Source organism: Cydia strobilella, chromosome 5 (genome assembly GCF_947568885.1).
Source record: "Cydia strobilella chromosome 5, ilCydStro3.1, whole genome shotgun sequence".
NCBI lineage: Eukaryota > Metazoa > Arthropoda > Insecta > Lepidoptera > Tortricidae > Cydia > Cydia strobilella.
This window is the reverse complement of record NC_086045.1, coordinates 3,820,521-3,833,799: the sequence shown is the minus strand read 5'-3', so window position 1 is coordinate 3,833,799 and position 13,279 is coordinate 3,820,521. Positions and strand designations below refer to the sequence as shown.

The following is a 13,279-nucleotide window of genomic DNA, read 5'->3' as shown; positions in this document are numbered from 1 at the left end:
TCGTATTCGCCTTTTAATTAAAATAGTACGTACATTTCATGGCGAGTGCGAAGACTGCGAAGTGGGTCAGTACGAGTCCGAAATGTCTTATATAAACCGGAGGCAGTACCATGTACGACGTTTAGGCAGAGTATAAAAACCTAAACTTATTAGAACAAAGTCATGAAGTGGACACTGGAAACTTCCTTGCATTAACATTTTTTTGGGACTCCCTTGCATTAAAATTTTTTTGGGCCTTCCCGGATTTTCTTAAATGATAGTAATGTCTGTGGATAAGATCGTTTTCAATTTAAGCGTCAAAAGAAATATATTATATTAAGGAATAAATGGCTTTTTTATTTATTTACTTTTTAAAAACCGGCCAAGTGCGAGTCGGACTCGCGCACGAAGGGTTCCGTACCATTATACGCAAAAAACGGCACAAAAATCACGTATGTTGTATGGGAGCCACTTAAATATTTATTTCATTCTGTTTTTAGTACTTGTTGTTATAGCGGCAACAGAAATACATCATCTGTGAAAATTTCAACTGTCTAGCTATCACGGTTCATGAGATACAGCCTGGTGACAGATGGACAGCGGAGTCTTAGTAATAGAGTCCCGTTTTTACCCTTTGGGTACGGAACCCTAAAAATATTTTTTTCCATTTCTAGTTTTGAATATGATTCTGATTCTGACGATATTGACGATAGGTATTTAATTTTGTATTTAGATTTAAGAAATATATTTATAGAAAGTTACAAAAAATATTGTTTACGCCTATTTATTACAATATTATTTTTATTACGTTTCCATGACTTTAGTCACCCAAAAAGTGAAGTTGTAGTCGTAAGAAAGTCTCCAATTTTTGTCTATATTCTACTAAGTTTAGGTATTTATACTCTGCCTATTCCGAATATTCCGATCACTGGTAAATACCTATTAGTTACATGAGTATTACACTTACAGTTCCGCATTTTGCCTTGAACTTGAATGATATTGTTAATTCGGCACTACATATTACGTTCAGCGACGATAAATACATTGCGCAAATTAATCACAATAACTGATTTTATACAAAAACATCTGTTATGGTTACAATTTAAGATGAATAATTTTGATACAACTAAATTTTTAATGCAAATAGCGGGCGCCGGTTTAACTTTTAAAATAAAAAAAAAAACTGTTTTGTACAGCCAACGTGGCAATGATAGTTCCTTTCAGACAAATAATTAACCTTTTGGACGCCAATGATGGATATATCGGCACCGCAGGTCCAACGCCAAAGACGGATTAATCGGTCAAAGACCACAGAGGAACATAGACCTACGTGTGTGTGCATAAAGTTCAATTTCAGTGACAGCTTTTGTGTTTGACACGGCGTCGAAAAGGTTAAAAAGTATTTTAGTGAAATATCGTATAATATATTTTATTTCTTAATAACAAAAAATATATACTTTATATTGTTTAATAACCCCCAAATAGCAAGTGACGGGGGGCCCCTTAAATAATGAATACAGAATGTAGCTCCCCCTCTTCCACATGTGCAATTTTGATTGAGGTATTTTTTATACGAAATTGCCGCGCAAAACAGCTCCGTCTGTGAAGACGTGCACAAATCAAGCTGCTTCTCGATTTCATTTTCATTTTTTGTGGACCTGTCTATTGATAGACATTATAATCTAAAGTTTACATAATTTATAATTCATTCATTCTTTTAACGTTAATTTTCTAATTCACTTGAGACTTGAGCAACTTAATCAATGACCATAATAAAATATACAACATTCAACCTCATTCCAGATGGGTTTTCTAACCTTGACATGTTCGACCTCGAGAACAACCTCCCAGATGAGCTCATGGGGGGCTCGTGGGGCGAACAGACCGGCGTGCCGGGCCCCAAGCCCCCTGCGCAGGGCCCAGGTCCCGGGGGGCAGATGGCCCCGCAGCAGCTCAACGGAGACGATCCCACTGCTGCAATGCAGCGGCAAGTTCATAATCACCTTATTCAACAAGTGAGTATCTGGAGCTGATGGCACTAAGTCGCAAAACTGCAGACCATATTACGAACTATTATTATAATTTAGAAGTCCGTCCAGATTTGGCAAATGCTAGGGAACCAATCGAATTGCACGCGCGGTCCAAGTCGTACTGCAGGACCAGCAGTTAGCGATCCTTTAGCATTTAGCAAATAGTTCGCGAATTGCGCGCTAGCGATGCATTCATCAAATCTGGACGCACCTTAAAATGAAGTTTGGGTAATTTTTTTTTTAATTTTGTATGTCGATGTACGTGACCAGCGGACCGGCGAGCGGCAAATTAAGGCTGTTCATACATTTGGTCGAGTGCAATGTATAAATGACCTTGATTTGTCGCTCCGCTGGTCGCGTGCGTCCAGGCCGCGACCACCTACCCTTAGACCGCACACTGTGACGGCGCAAAATGTACCTTCATTTATATCAAAATTTGTACTAATCGTATTTTTTCGTGTGCTGGTTTTTTCACAGGGCAAGGCTGGCTTAGTCGGCCACAACAACCCACTTGGATTGGGTAGTTTAGGCAGCAAGAGTCCAAATTTGCAGTCTCCCCCCAACGTTTCCGTGTCGAAGGACATGATGGGTGGCATGCACCCGCAACTAATGCCAAATACAAGTCATCCAAATCAACTACATTCGACCATGCCGATGAACTCTATTCAAGGTAAGTATTTTTTTTTGTGTGAGCAAACATGCCCTCCCTCTTCCTAATTAGAATTCTGTGAAAGAGGCAGATGACGATGTTTTTCGGCATAACTTTCCATACGAACTTAAAGCTTCGGCACACTGCATTGGGGCTGTAGCGTGGCGTGAGCGCGGCACGATAAAAGCGGGGCGGTAGCGCGTTGCGTCTCTCGCGCTTCACGCTCGGCGGGGTGCGCGGTGCGCCGGCGGGGGGGACAAGCGGCGCGCTGTGTCCAATGACGCTCCGCGCTATCGCCTCGCGGCAGTGTGACGAGGCCTTTGCCAGTTTTAGTTAAAACTGTTTTTCATGCCCATTAGAAATGTTATCTATCACTTATCTATCATGGGAGCATTTAATAAAGCTACAAGTTATAATTCTACAGTCAGCATCAAATAGATAGTTACGACTAAAGTTGTCAAATCTATCGTAACACATCCTTATTTCTATGATAATAAAGGTGAGTTCATCACTTTGGCCGTCACTATCTGTTTGATGCTGACTGGCAACACTGACTGACTGTAACGCCCTTTGACAGATATTTCTACTTAGCAAAACTTATACATGTTGCATCACATCATGTAAAAATAAAAAATAAAATCGAATGTAATTTTTGTGATTTTTTTAGGTGGTATGGTGGCAAATGTAGGAGGCAGTATGATAGTGACTAATAGTAATATGACCAGTGCTGGGATGCTCGGGAGCGGCATCATCAACAACGTAAACAAGCAGCTCCCGCTCATGGGCAATAACCATCACGGGCCGCAGCACCATCCGCACGCACAGGTATGTTGAATGTTCTATCTAGTACGTCTACATCTGGCGTACGCGCCATTTGCAAATCATTCGCGTGAAGACTTACCCGAGGACTCTTGAACAAATGCTTGAAGGCCAGAGCACACCGGCTGCGTGTGTAAACGCGCACGTGAGTGTTGGCAAAATTATTGCAGCCGTGCACGCACACGTCACGCAAGCGGTGACGGTGTGCCGTCTCTCATAAGGATCTGTATATTACAACGCGCACGTGCACGCATTTGGTGTGCATATCAGACGTTCCAGAATGGACGCTTCGCGTTATATTGGTTAAGAGGGGACGTAAAGTCAAGAAGAAGAAGAAAATAAAATTGATTTATATATATTTAATTGAAATTAAATGAAAAAGAGACATCATTTCTTTTTCTTTTCAAATGAGCCAATTTTAACTTATTAGTAAGGTTTTGGTTTGAGTCAGCCCCATCAAATATAATCTATTTTCCATGTGAATTTTTTCATGGCATCTGCGGCGACCACTGCCGCTGTTGCTGTCGTCAAAAACAGATTCATTCAAGATCGTGTCTTGCCTTGCGTCACTCGCGCTAACTTTCTTGTTAGAAAGCGTCGACCACGGAGATAGAAGCGCTACCAACTTACGCCTCGGCCAAGACACTCGACGCTGACGTCAACCGCCTATCATTGGTTAAAACAAATGGCGGTCGGCGTCAGCGTTTGATGCTCGCTCGGATGAGCCCGACTAATGTTGACGAAAGTTGAAAGCGGCCAGTATTGATAGTTTTGTCTCGCACAGGCGATGGGCAACGGCCCGCTGGGCGGTCGCGTGAACGCCCTGGCGCCGGCGATGCGCGGCGCGCTGCCGCACCACGCGCGCATGTCGGCGCCGAGCGGCGGGCACCCCATCGCGCCCTACCACCCCGCGTACGGCACGTCGCCCGGCGCGGCCGGCGTGCAGCCGCAGCGGCCGCAGGGGCTGCGCTTCGGCGCGCCCGAGCAGCAGGGCGGCCAGGCGCCGCAGGCCGTGCCGCCCGCGCCCAGCCCGCAGACCCCCGGCGCGCCCGCCGGCGGACAGAGCCAGCCGCAGGTATGTCTACTACAGCACGTCGCCCGGCGCGGCCGGCGTGCAGCCGCAGCGGCCGCAGGGGCTGCGCTTCGGCGCGCCCGAGCAGCAGGGCGGCCAGGCGCCGCAGGCCGTGCCGCCCGCGCCCAGCCCGCAGACCCCCGGCGCGCCCGCCGGCGGACAGAGCCAGCCGCAGGTATGTCTACTACAGCACGTCGCCCGGCGCGGCCGGCGTGCAGCCGCAGCGGCCGCAGGGGCTGCGCTTCGGCGCGCCCGAGCTCATAGCTCTTTATTCACTGCAGGTGTAGGTAGTCAACAGATGAAAGGTGCACGACTCTTATAAGTTTCCATTTTACCGTTATAGAAAAACAAGAGCACTGCAAGGAATAAATCAACATAATACTAATTGATAATAGCTCTGTTCTCAACTGATCCATCTTTTATTTTAACCAACCTTATCTCCATATTTCGATATACTAATCAATTTTATTACAGGCCGCCACACAAGGTGCGGCGCCGCCCGGTCCCGGCGGCCCCCAACAGGCGCCCTCGGGCTCCATCGCGGACCCGGAGAAGCGCAAGCTCATCCAGCAACAATTGGTGCTGCTGCTGCACGCGCACAAGTGCCAGCGGCGGGAGTCGCAGAACAACGGCGAGGTCTGGCAGTGCACGCTACCCCACTGCAAGACCATGAAGGGTGTGCTCAATCATATGATGTCTTGTCAAGTGAGTGTCTTCGAATGTCTTCCCTTTTTTTTTATTTTTTTATTTTATTATTATTTATTAAGAAACAAACAGTCTTATAAAACAGATGAGTATTTAAAGTAACATTTTTCTGGCAATAGACCTATAGTTTCCTATATGTAAACAACTATTAATAAAAACTTATTACTAAGTACAAATGACAAACAATACATGCATATTGTACATATAGTCCGACAAGAAATTGCAGAAAATTAATAAGAAGAAGATGGGAATAATTTAGTACGAAGATTTTTTTTATTATTTTTTTGTTTAATTTTATTTAATTTCTACCACTTCATGCCGCACCACATGTGTGACGAGATACCCTTTTACCACATTTCATTACGCAAGACGAGGCGCGCGCGACACCAACTAGCCACATCTTTAGTAAATGTAACGGAAGATGCGAATTGCTAGATGGCTAGCCGCACTACGGGAAGATAACAGATTTCGCTACCAAAGAGAGCACTAGTATGCTCGGTCGGGTAGTCCAGCAGATGTAGCTGTAGGAATAATTTTCTTTTCTCAATGCAACTTAGAGCTAATTTTAACCCTATGTGATTTAGTAAATCACTAGCTTTTGTAGCTTTAAACATTGTCTCAAACATGCAAGAGGAATATACAGAAATACATCGTAATTCAATGTCAATGTAGGTATAATCTTGTCTCTTTCTTTCGCAGGCCGGCAAGAACTGCGCAGTGCCTCACTGCTCGTCGTCTCGACAAATCATAAATCATTGGAAACACTGCAATAAAAATGACTGCCCTGTCTGCCTACCTCTCAAACAGGCGGACCGGTCTAGAAATAATACACAAATAAATGGTAAGTAGATTTAGTCTTGTGCATAGTTGATGTCTTTATGTAATGCGAAAGCAAAAAGTTTATTGTTAAACTGAATATCAGCAGAAAAAGTTGAAATCTTATTTTAACAATCTAGGTTCTAGGTGTATTCCGTAATTAAATCGCGGGCCAATGAAGGCTTTAAGGCCGAGCAGATCGGGTTGATATCGGCCACGCCTTGTTTGTCAAAATGTCTTATAAAATCGACCGGTGGGCCGAAAGCCCTACAATGAGTTTTGTACCCGTCCAAAGGCCCTTAGGAGAGCCGGAGTGTCATGTCTGAGTGCGGCCCGCATTCGTGCAACACTTTACTCTGATACTGCCTACCCATTTGTTTGTTCGTCGCACCGTTAACCTCTAAATCTAGAACGGTTGTGTATCGTCGATATTCGTTTCCAGCAGCCGTCTCCGCGCCGCACTCGGGCGTGGCGCCCCCGGGGGTGGCGCCCGGGGGCGCGGCGGGCCCGGCGCCCCCGCAGCCGGCGCCGGACATGAAGCGCGCGTACGAGGCGCTGGGCATCGCGTGCCCCACCAGCGTGGGCATGTTCCCGCGCGCGCGCCTGCCCGGCCAGGGCGGCCCGCCGCGCCCCCCTCTCACCGACGTGCAGCCCGCCCAGGGCCCCATGCAGCCGCTCTTCCAGCACATGCCCGACTCCATGCAGCACCAGCAGCTGGTCAGTGCTCACCACACACACACACACACACACACACACACACACACACACACACACACACACACACACACAAACACACTCTTCTACACACCCCTTATTCATTTAACTTTACTCTGCACCCCAGATAAGTTTTTATGACAATTCGATTGGCCCATGTCATGTTTAAACAATGTCCCGTTTTTAGGGAAAAATTAGGTGTTACAGTTACAATCCATCCAACGCCACGCCTATTGTGAACCTGGTGGGAATGCACGAAGGTTAATATTGGGCTGCCAGCTCACGTCTATGGCGGTCAACTGGATAGTGCCCAGTTGACCCAAAACACCCGCCAGACATGAACATTAAGCCAATGCGATAATGTATAAAAAAGCATGCCTTTTCCTGTGTATTAAAACATGATATAATTTCAGATGGGAGCCGGCACAATCCAACTTCCCGGCGGCCCCGTCACCGCCAACCCCGTCTCTGGCACGAAGGAGTGGCACCAGTCTATAACAGCCGATCTCAGAAACCATCTTGTTCATAAACTGTAAGTCCCCTCTAAGTCTTGATAACTATATTCCAGATCTAAAGAAATCACCGAAGTTAGTCGTACGCAAGGCAACATGAACGCGGTTTCTTTCTATCCCGCTGTGTCTAATATGATGCTATATTGTGTCGTCATCATTTCTTGCGCCAAAGGTTTGTTACTTTTAGAGTAAGACAGATGCTGGCAGGGTCGCCATATAAGGGTGGCGGCCGGCGGATAGTAAGCAAACAACCATTCTCGAATAAATGTGTTTAATTACTGAAGAATAATAGGTTACATAGGTCTTTATATAATCTCCCGGGCGGTTTCGACCACGGCGACTGTTTTAGCTCCTTTTTTGTATACGTTCGTGTGCTCGCATGTGGCTCGCGCATATGAAGCAAGTACACTTACACGATACACACACTATGACAGCCTCCTCTATATGTTTATTAATGACATGCTTAATAATAAATTATGTCATTACCATTAGTGTTTGATGTCAAGATGTTTTTTTTACTTTGACATGAACATTTAGGCTTTGGTCTCCATTGGCGCCGTACGCTGCGTCCAGCGTCACGATATACGGAAAGACTTGAATTTGATGTGTTCATACAAATATTTACTAACAATCTCTCCACAGGGTGCAAGCTATCTTCCCAACGCCAGACCCCACAGCAATGTTAGATAAGAGGATGCACAACCTAGTAGCGTACGCGAGGAAAGTGGAAGGCGACATGTACGAGATGGCCAGCACGCGCTCCGAGTACTACCACCTGCTGGCCGAGAAGATATACAAGATACAGAAGGAGTTAGAAGAGAAGAGACAGAAGAGGAAGGAGCAGCAGCTGCAAGCGCAGCAGCAGGGGCTGCAGCAGCCCGGCATGCCTCCCGGTGGCAAGGTATGGGCGAATATTCATTGTTTGTTTTAGGATTTTTCATGTTCTATTCTAATGGAATTTAGGGTTAGGCCGCAGAGAATTATCATTCGGTTGGAAAATCATCAAGTCCATAGTTTAGTTTATCACTGTGGTCATATAACATTAGGGAGCGAATAATAAATTGTAAAAGTCTATTAGTTTTATCTATCACGTCAATTTTTTTAATAGTATTTAGTTAAGTTAGATTAAAAAAAAAAAACTGGTGTAAAACAATAAAATCCAAGGGTATTGGGCCGTCGTATGTAAAGTGGCAAAATGTGTTAGGATGCATGTGTACGTTCAGAGCAGTCGTGTAACCCCTGTTGTCGCTCGGCAGGTGATGGCAGGCGCGCGGCCCCTGGGCCCCGGCAGCGTGGGCCCGGGCGCCGGGCCGGGGGCGGGGGTCGGCATGCCCCGCGCGGGCGCGCCGCTGGGCATGCGCATCCCGTCGCCCGGCGTGGGCGTGGGCGTGGGCGGGCTGCTGGCGGGCGGCCGCGTGGCCTTCTCCGCCGCGCCGCCCGGGCCCTCGCCCGGCCTGCCGCCCACGCCCAACGGCGCGCAGCCCGGCATGTCGCCCTTCCAGGCCATGGCCTCGCCCGCCCCCGCGCCCCCGTCCGCGCCCCCCTGCGCCCCCGCCTCCGCTGCGCCGCAGTACGCGCCCGCTCTAGACCCCGCTCAACAGCAACAGCAGCAGCAGGTGCAAGCCGACCAAGCCAAGGTGAGCGTTCCTACATACATACATGTGAATACTTACAGAGAAGTAGTCCAGTGTGACATCGTTGCGTGTCCATATTCGATGCGATTTTACAAATTCCTGTCTTAGAAAGTTTTTGGAAAATATTGCCGATATACATATAATATCTATTTCCTCACACTGTAAACACTGCATAAGATACGCGCGGAATAGTAATTTCCGGCCCCGCTTACTTTCCACACTCATCATAAATAAATAAAATCATCGTAAATAAGCGAGCCAAGCTAATGTTCTCGTAATATATGTTAGTAATGAGAGTAATGTTTGCACAGATGCGACTGTCGGGCGGTCCGGCCGCCAGCCCCTTCATGAACCACACGTTCGGGCGGGCGTCCCCCTCGCCGGGCCCGGGTGGGGGAGGGGTGGGGGTGGGCGCGCCGCCCCCCGCGACGCCCAGCACGCCGGCGCCGCCGACGCCCGCGCCCGCGCCCGCGCCCTCGCCGCCGCCGGACCCGGCGCCCGACGTGCGCGTCAAGGAGGAGCCCGTCGACCCCGACGCCGGCGGCAAGCACATGCGCGACGAGCCCGCCGACTCCAACGCCGCCGCCGCCGCCGCCATGCCCCAGCCCCAGACCAATGACACCTTCGCCACCGTCAAGCAGGAGATCAAGCAAGAAATTAAGACGGAGGTTAAAGAGGTTAGTGTGATGATAGTCTAGACGTTTTGTCTGAAGTAAGTTACTCGCTCACTTAATTCTAATAAAGAATTCTTCGTGTCACAGTCTGATGTGCCACTCTCACTACGATATTATCGATATTAAATTGTGTGTGCTTCTTTTTAGTAAGTAGGTGGATAATTAAGACAACAAGTGTAGAGAAATTTGGGGTACCCCTATCCAATTCAATCGAACATTAAGATTTTGGTGCCACATAGACGATGCCCTAGGCGATGCTTACTTTTCTTATTGATACCTACTGATGGTATTGGTGCTGACCGGCGGTGGTCACAGACAACTGGATAAAAGTTTCTTCCTTCTAGGAGACTTTATTTTATTTTATTTATTAAGTACAGCCACATCGTATGTATTACATATGTTGCATTAAAGTTGCGTCAAAGTACTTCCCCTGATACAGTACGACAATTAAGGAGTACATAGCGTTGACTAAAAGTATAATAGGACTGGGAACGAGATCTTAAACTATACATAAAAAGAAACATTAAATTTTATAACAATTAACTAATGACGAAGCCTGTTGCGGATATCATCATTGGTATTTTTGGGACGAAGCATGTTGCTGATTTGCATTTGTAGCCACCTGACGAAGCCTGCGTTGCGGATTTTTTACATGTAACTAAATATTATTATTTTTTAAGATTTTCTTTATAAATAAAATTATTAATTTTTTCTTATCATTAACTAATATATACAATTATACACTGAGAGACTTCTACTTAATTTGAAATTTCTATAGTTTCTATATTGTACACTTCAATCTATTTTCTTAGTTTTTGCCTGTGCATAGTGTGCAAAATACAAATAAATGACGTCGTACCCAGGAGCCCGTGGAAGCCACGGGCAGCGTCGAACCGGCAGGCGGTCCGAAGCGCATATTCGTGTTCAAGCCCGAAGACCTACGCCAAGCTCTCATGCCGACGCTAGAGAAGCTGTTCCGCCTCGACGAGTCCGCGCCCTTCCGCCAGCCGGTGGACGCGCAGGCCCTCGGCATCCCGGACTACTTCGACATCGTCACCAAGCCCATAGATCTGTCCACCATCAAGATGAAGCTCGACCGCGGCGAGTACAAGGACCCCTGGGAGTACGTCGACGATGTCTGGCTCATGTTCGATAACGCGTGGCTTTATAATAGGAAGAATTCGAGGGTCTACAGATATTGTACAAAGGTAAGTACTCTGTATCTCGTTAACTGTTAATGTTTGAGTATTAACGGTTATGAGAATAACATGTTGCAGAAATTACTCGCCCCTTAAAGTTTCATTACGAGTTGCGGTTGCGAACTTAAACAAATTCCTCACTTTTTTTAGAAGCTCCTCACTTTTATATAATTACAAAATAATGTTAATATCCAGAGAGAAAAATGGGGACTACAGCGGTCTAAAAATATTAATATCGTAAGGGATTTGAACCATCAAAATAGTAATTACTATCCATATCTGAATGGCAGCGCCGTTCATGCCGTTGGTTGTGAGAAGACGCAGTCGTGCAGCGAAGTCCAGCGTTGCTTTAAAATATATGGGTTGTATAGAAGGTTCAAACACTAGTAAGATGCGCCCTTGTGCCCGCTATTTTATATGACTCGAACCTGGTGTGTATTTTTTTTTGTGTACCACTTTACACCACTAACCTTGTCCCCTTACCTCTAGCTGTCGGAGGTGTTCGAGCAGGAGATTGACCCGGTGATGCAGAGCCTGGGCTACTGCTGCGGGCGGAAGTACACGTTCAACCCGCAGGTGCTGTGCTGCTATGGCAAGCAGCTCTGCACCATCCCGAGGGACGCCAAATACTTCAGCTACCAGAACAGGTATGTACATGTACCGCTCGAGGCACTAATTGAGCTGCGTTCATATCTAGCGAGCGCGCACTCATGATGAAATGGGCTAGATTAATTTTGTATTAAGAATCCCGGGCAAGCTCGGCCGAATTTCACCTTCCCATACAAACGGAGTTCCGTTCTCATTGAAACTACGTGTTGGATTGTAACGAAACTTTGCATATGCAATGACATGAGGTATTACTTTATATAGCTCCAGTTTATAAAACATATTTCGTTTGTTTTGTAAGCAGAAACAAGTTTTGTATGAAAAACTTAAATTTATTGTATTTTTTTAACTATGGTATCTGAAGCACCAGCTACATAAACTAATTACAGGCCTAGATATACCCTATTTTATTGTAAGTACAAAGTTTCAGAGCACTTACGTTTGTATGGAGATCCGAGCTTGCCGGGGACTTAAGTCTACAAACGATATTATTAGTCAAGTCTACGAACGATTTTCTTCAACATAAATGTACATCCTTTCACCGTTGGTTTGATGTATGACTAAAACGTGTGTAGTCATTGTAACATAGTTTACTTTCACCGTTTTCATTCCACAACGGTGCATTTGCTTACCATTTATTTACACAAAAAAAATTCTCGTTTTAAAAAAATTGTAATTTTAACCAAAGACCAATAACAAAGTCCATCCTGTAACAATGTTCAGCGGTGGCAGCATGGTTGCATTTTTATAGTCTGTCACTTTCGCAATTACATACTTGTTAGAACGTGACAGACATGGTGACAGGCGATAAAAATGCGACCGTGCTTAGCCCGCAGTTTATAGATAGCAAAACATTTTTTATAAAGCTAATACTCGACGTTCATAATTCTATAATGTGATCATTAAAAATAGCTGTTCCTATTTCATTTGGTGCCTCGGAAACATGAGTATGTGTTACTTGTAATTAATATCATTGCTATGTCAGTCATATTCATACAACAGCCATGCAAAAAATATTCTTATACCTTTAAAATAAGGTTTAGTGCTGTGATGGCCGTAATTTGATATGCAGACAGCCATGGCTATGCGTCGAGATATTTTCATGTTAACCATATATTTACATCAATTTTAATTCAAATTTTGACGTGTCGTCGTATACAAAAATGTCACACGAAGACCACTGACACAAATAAGCTGAAATAAACCTTATTTACAATCTTATAAGGTTGCTGTAAAAGCGTACGCTTGAAGCGCTATGACACTTACAAACGTTCGCTGAGGGCATCAATACCTAAGACCTAAGAAATAAGAGTTCTTGACACTTAAAAGGGTTAGATGACCCCGAAATAGGAAGAGAAAAACCACTCTCCCAATAGCTAATCGGCTTTTTTGAACTCACTATGTATGCGCTTGGTTAGTTAACCTTTCATCTGTGGGAGACCCGAATCGGGCATCAGTTTTTGCGCAATTTTAAATTAAAAATTTTGAACTGCAAGGTCAGTATTTAAGTAAAATATCTTTGACAAGCCACAGATGGAAGGATATCAGTTTTGTATGGTCAGTTGGTGAAAATAAACTATGTATTTGTTAAATTAAGTTTTAATGTTGTCTACATCATTCATATATACTGCAAATATATATTCTTTGTGCTTTCTACTCATGTTATCCCCTGTTCAATTTGCCATAGCACATTTTCTATTTTCCTATCTACCTTCTACACCTTATGTTTGCGGAAACTTACATAGGGCTCATTTAGAAGACGCGCAAACTCGCATGTTACATTGCTATTATTGAACTTACATCCAATTCAGCCGACCGATCAACTACCGTACCGCAATGTAATGCAACTCACATGTGAGTTCTCGCACCA

At 45.3% G+C, this 13,279-nt stretch overlaps 1 protein-coding gene across 1 annotated transcript in view; it reads left to right on the top strand.

The window, feature by feature from the left end:
* The window catches only part of LOC134741326 (CREB-binding protein-like), a 31,229-nt gene that overhangs the window by 4,092 nt on the left and 13,858 nt on the right, over positions 1–13,279 (top strand). The window contains 14 exon segments of the mRNA XM_063674077.1: positions 1,783–1,994; positions 2,487–2,679; positions 3,326–3,483; positions 4,262–4,548; positions 4,550–4,724; positions 5,024–5,254; positions 5,954–6,095; positions 6,513–6,787; positions 7,198–7,316; positions 7,939–8,197; positions 8,553–8,933; positions 9,242–9,607; positions 10,468–10,812; positions 11,293–11,450. Of these exon segments, the coding sequence (XP_063530147.1) occupies positions 1,783–1,994; positions 2,487–2,679; positions 3,326–3,483; positions 4,262–4,548; positions 4,550–4,724; positions 5,024–5,254; positions 5,954–6,095; positions 6,513–6,787; positions 7,198–7,316; positions 7,939–8,197; positions 8,553–8,933; positions 9,242–9,607; positions 10,468–10,812; positions 11,293–11,450 (3,301 nt within the window).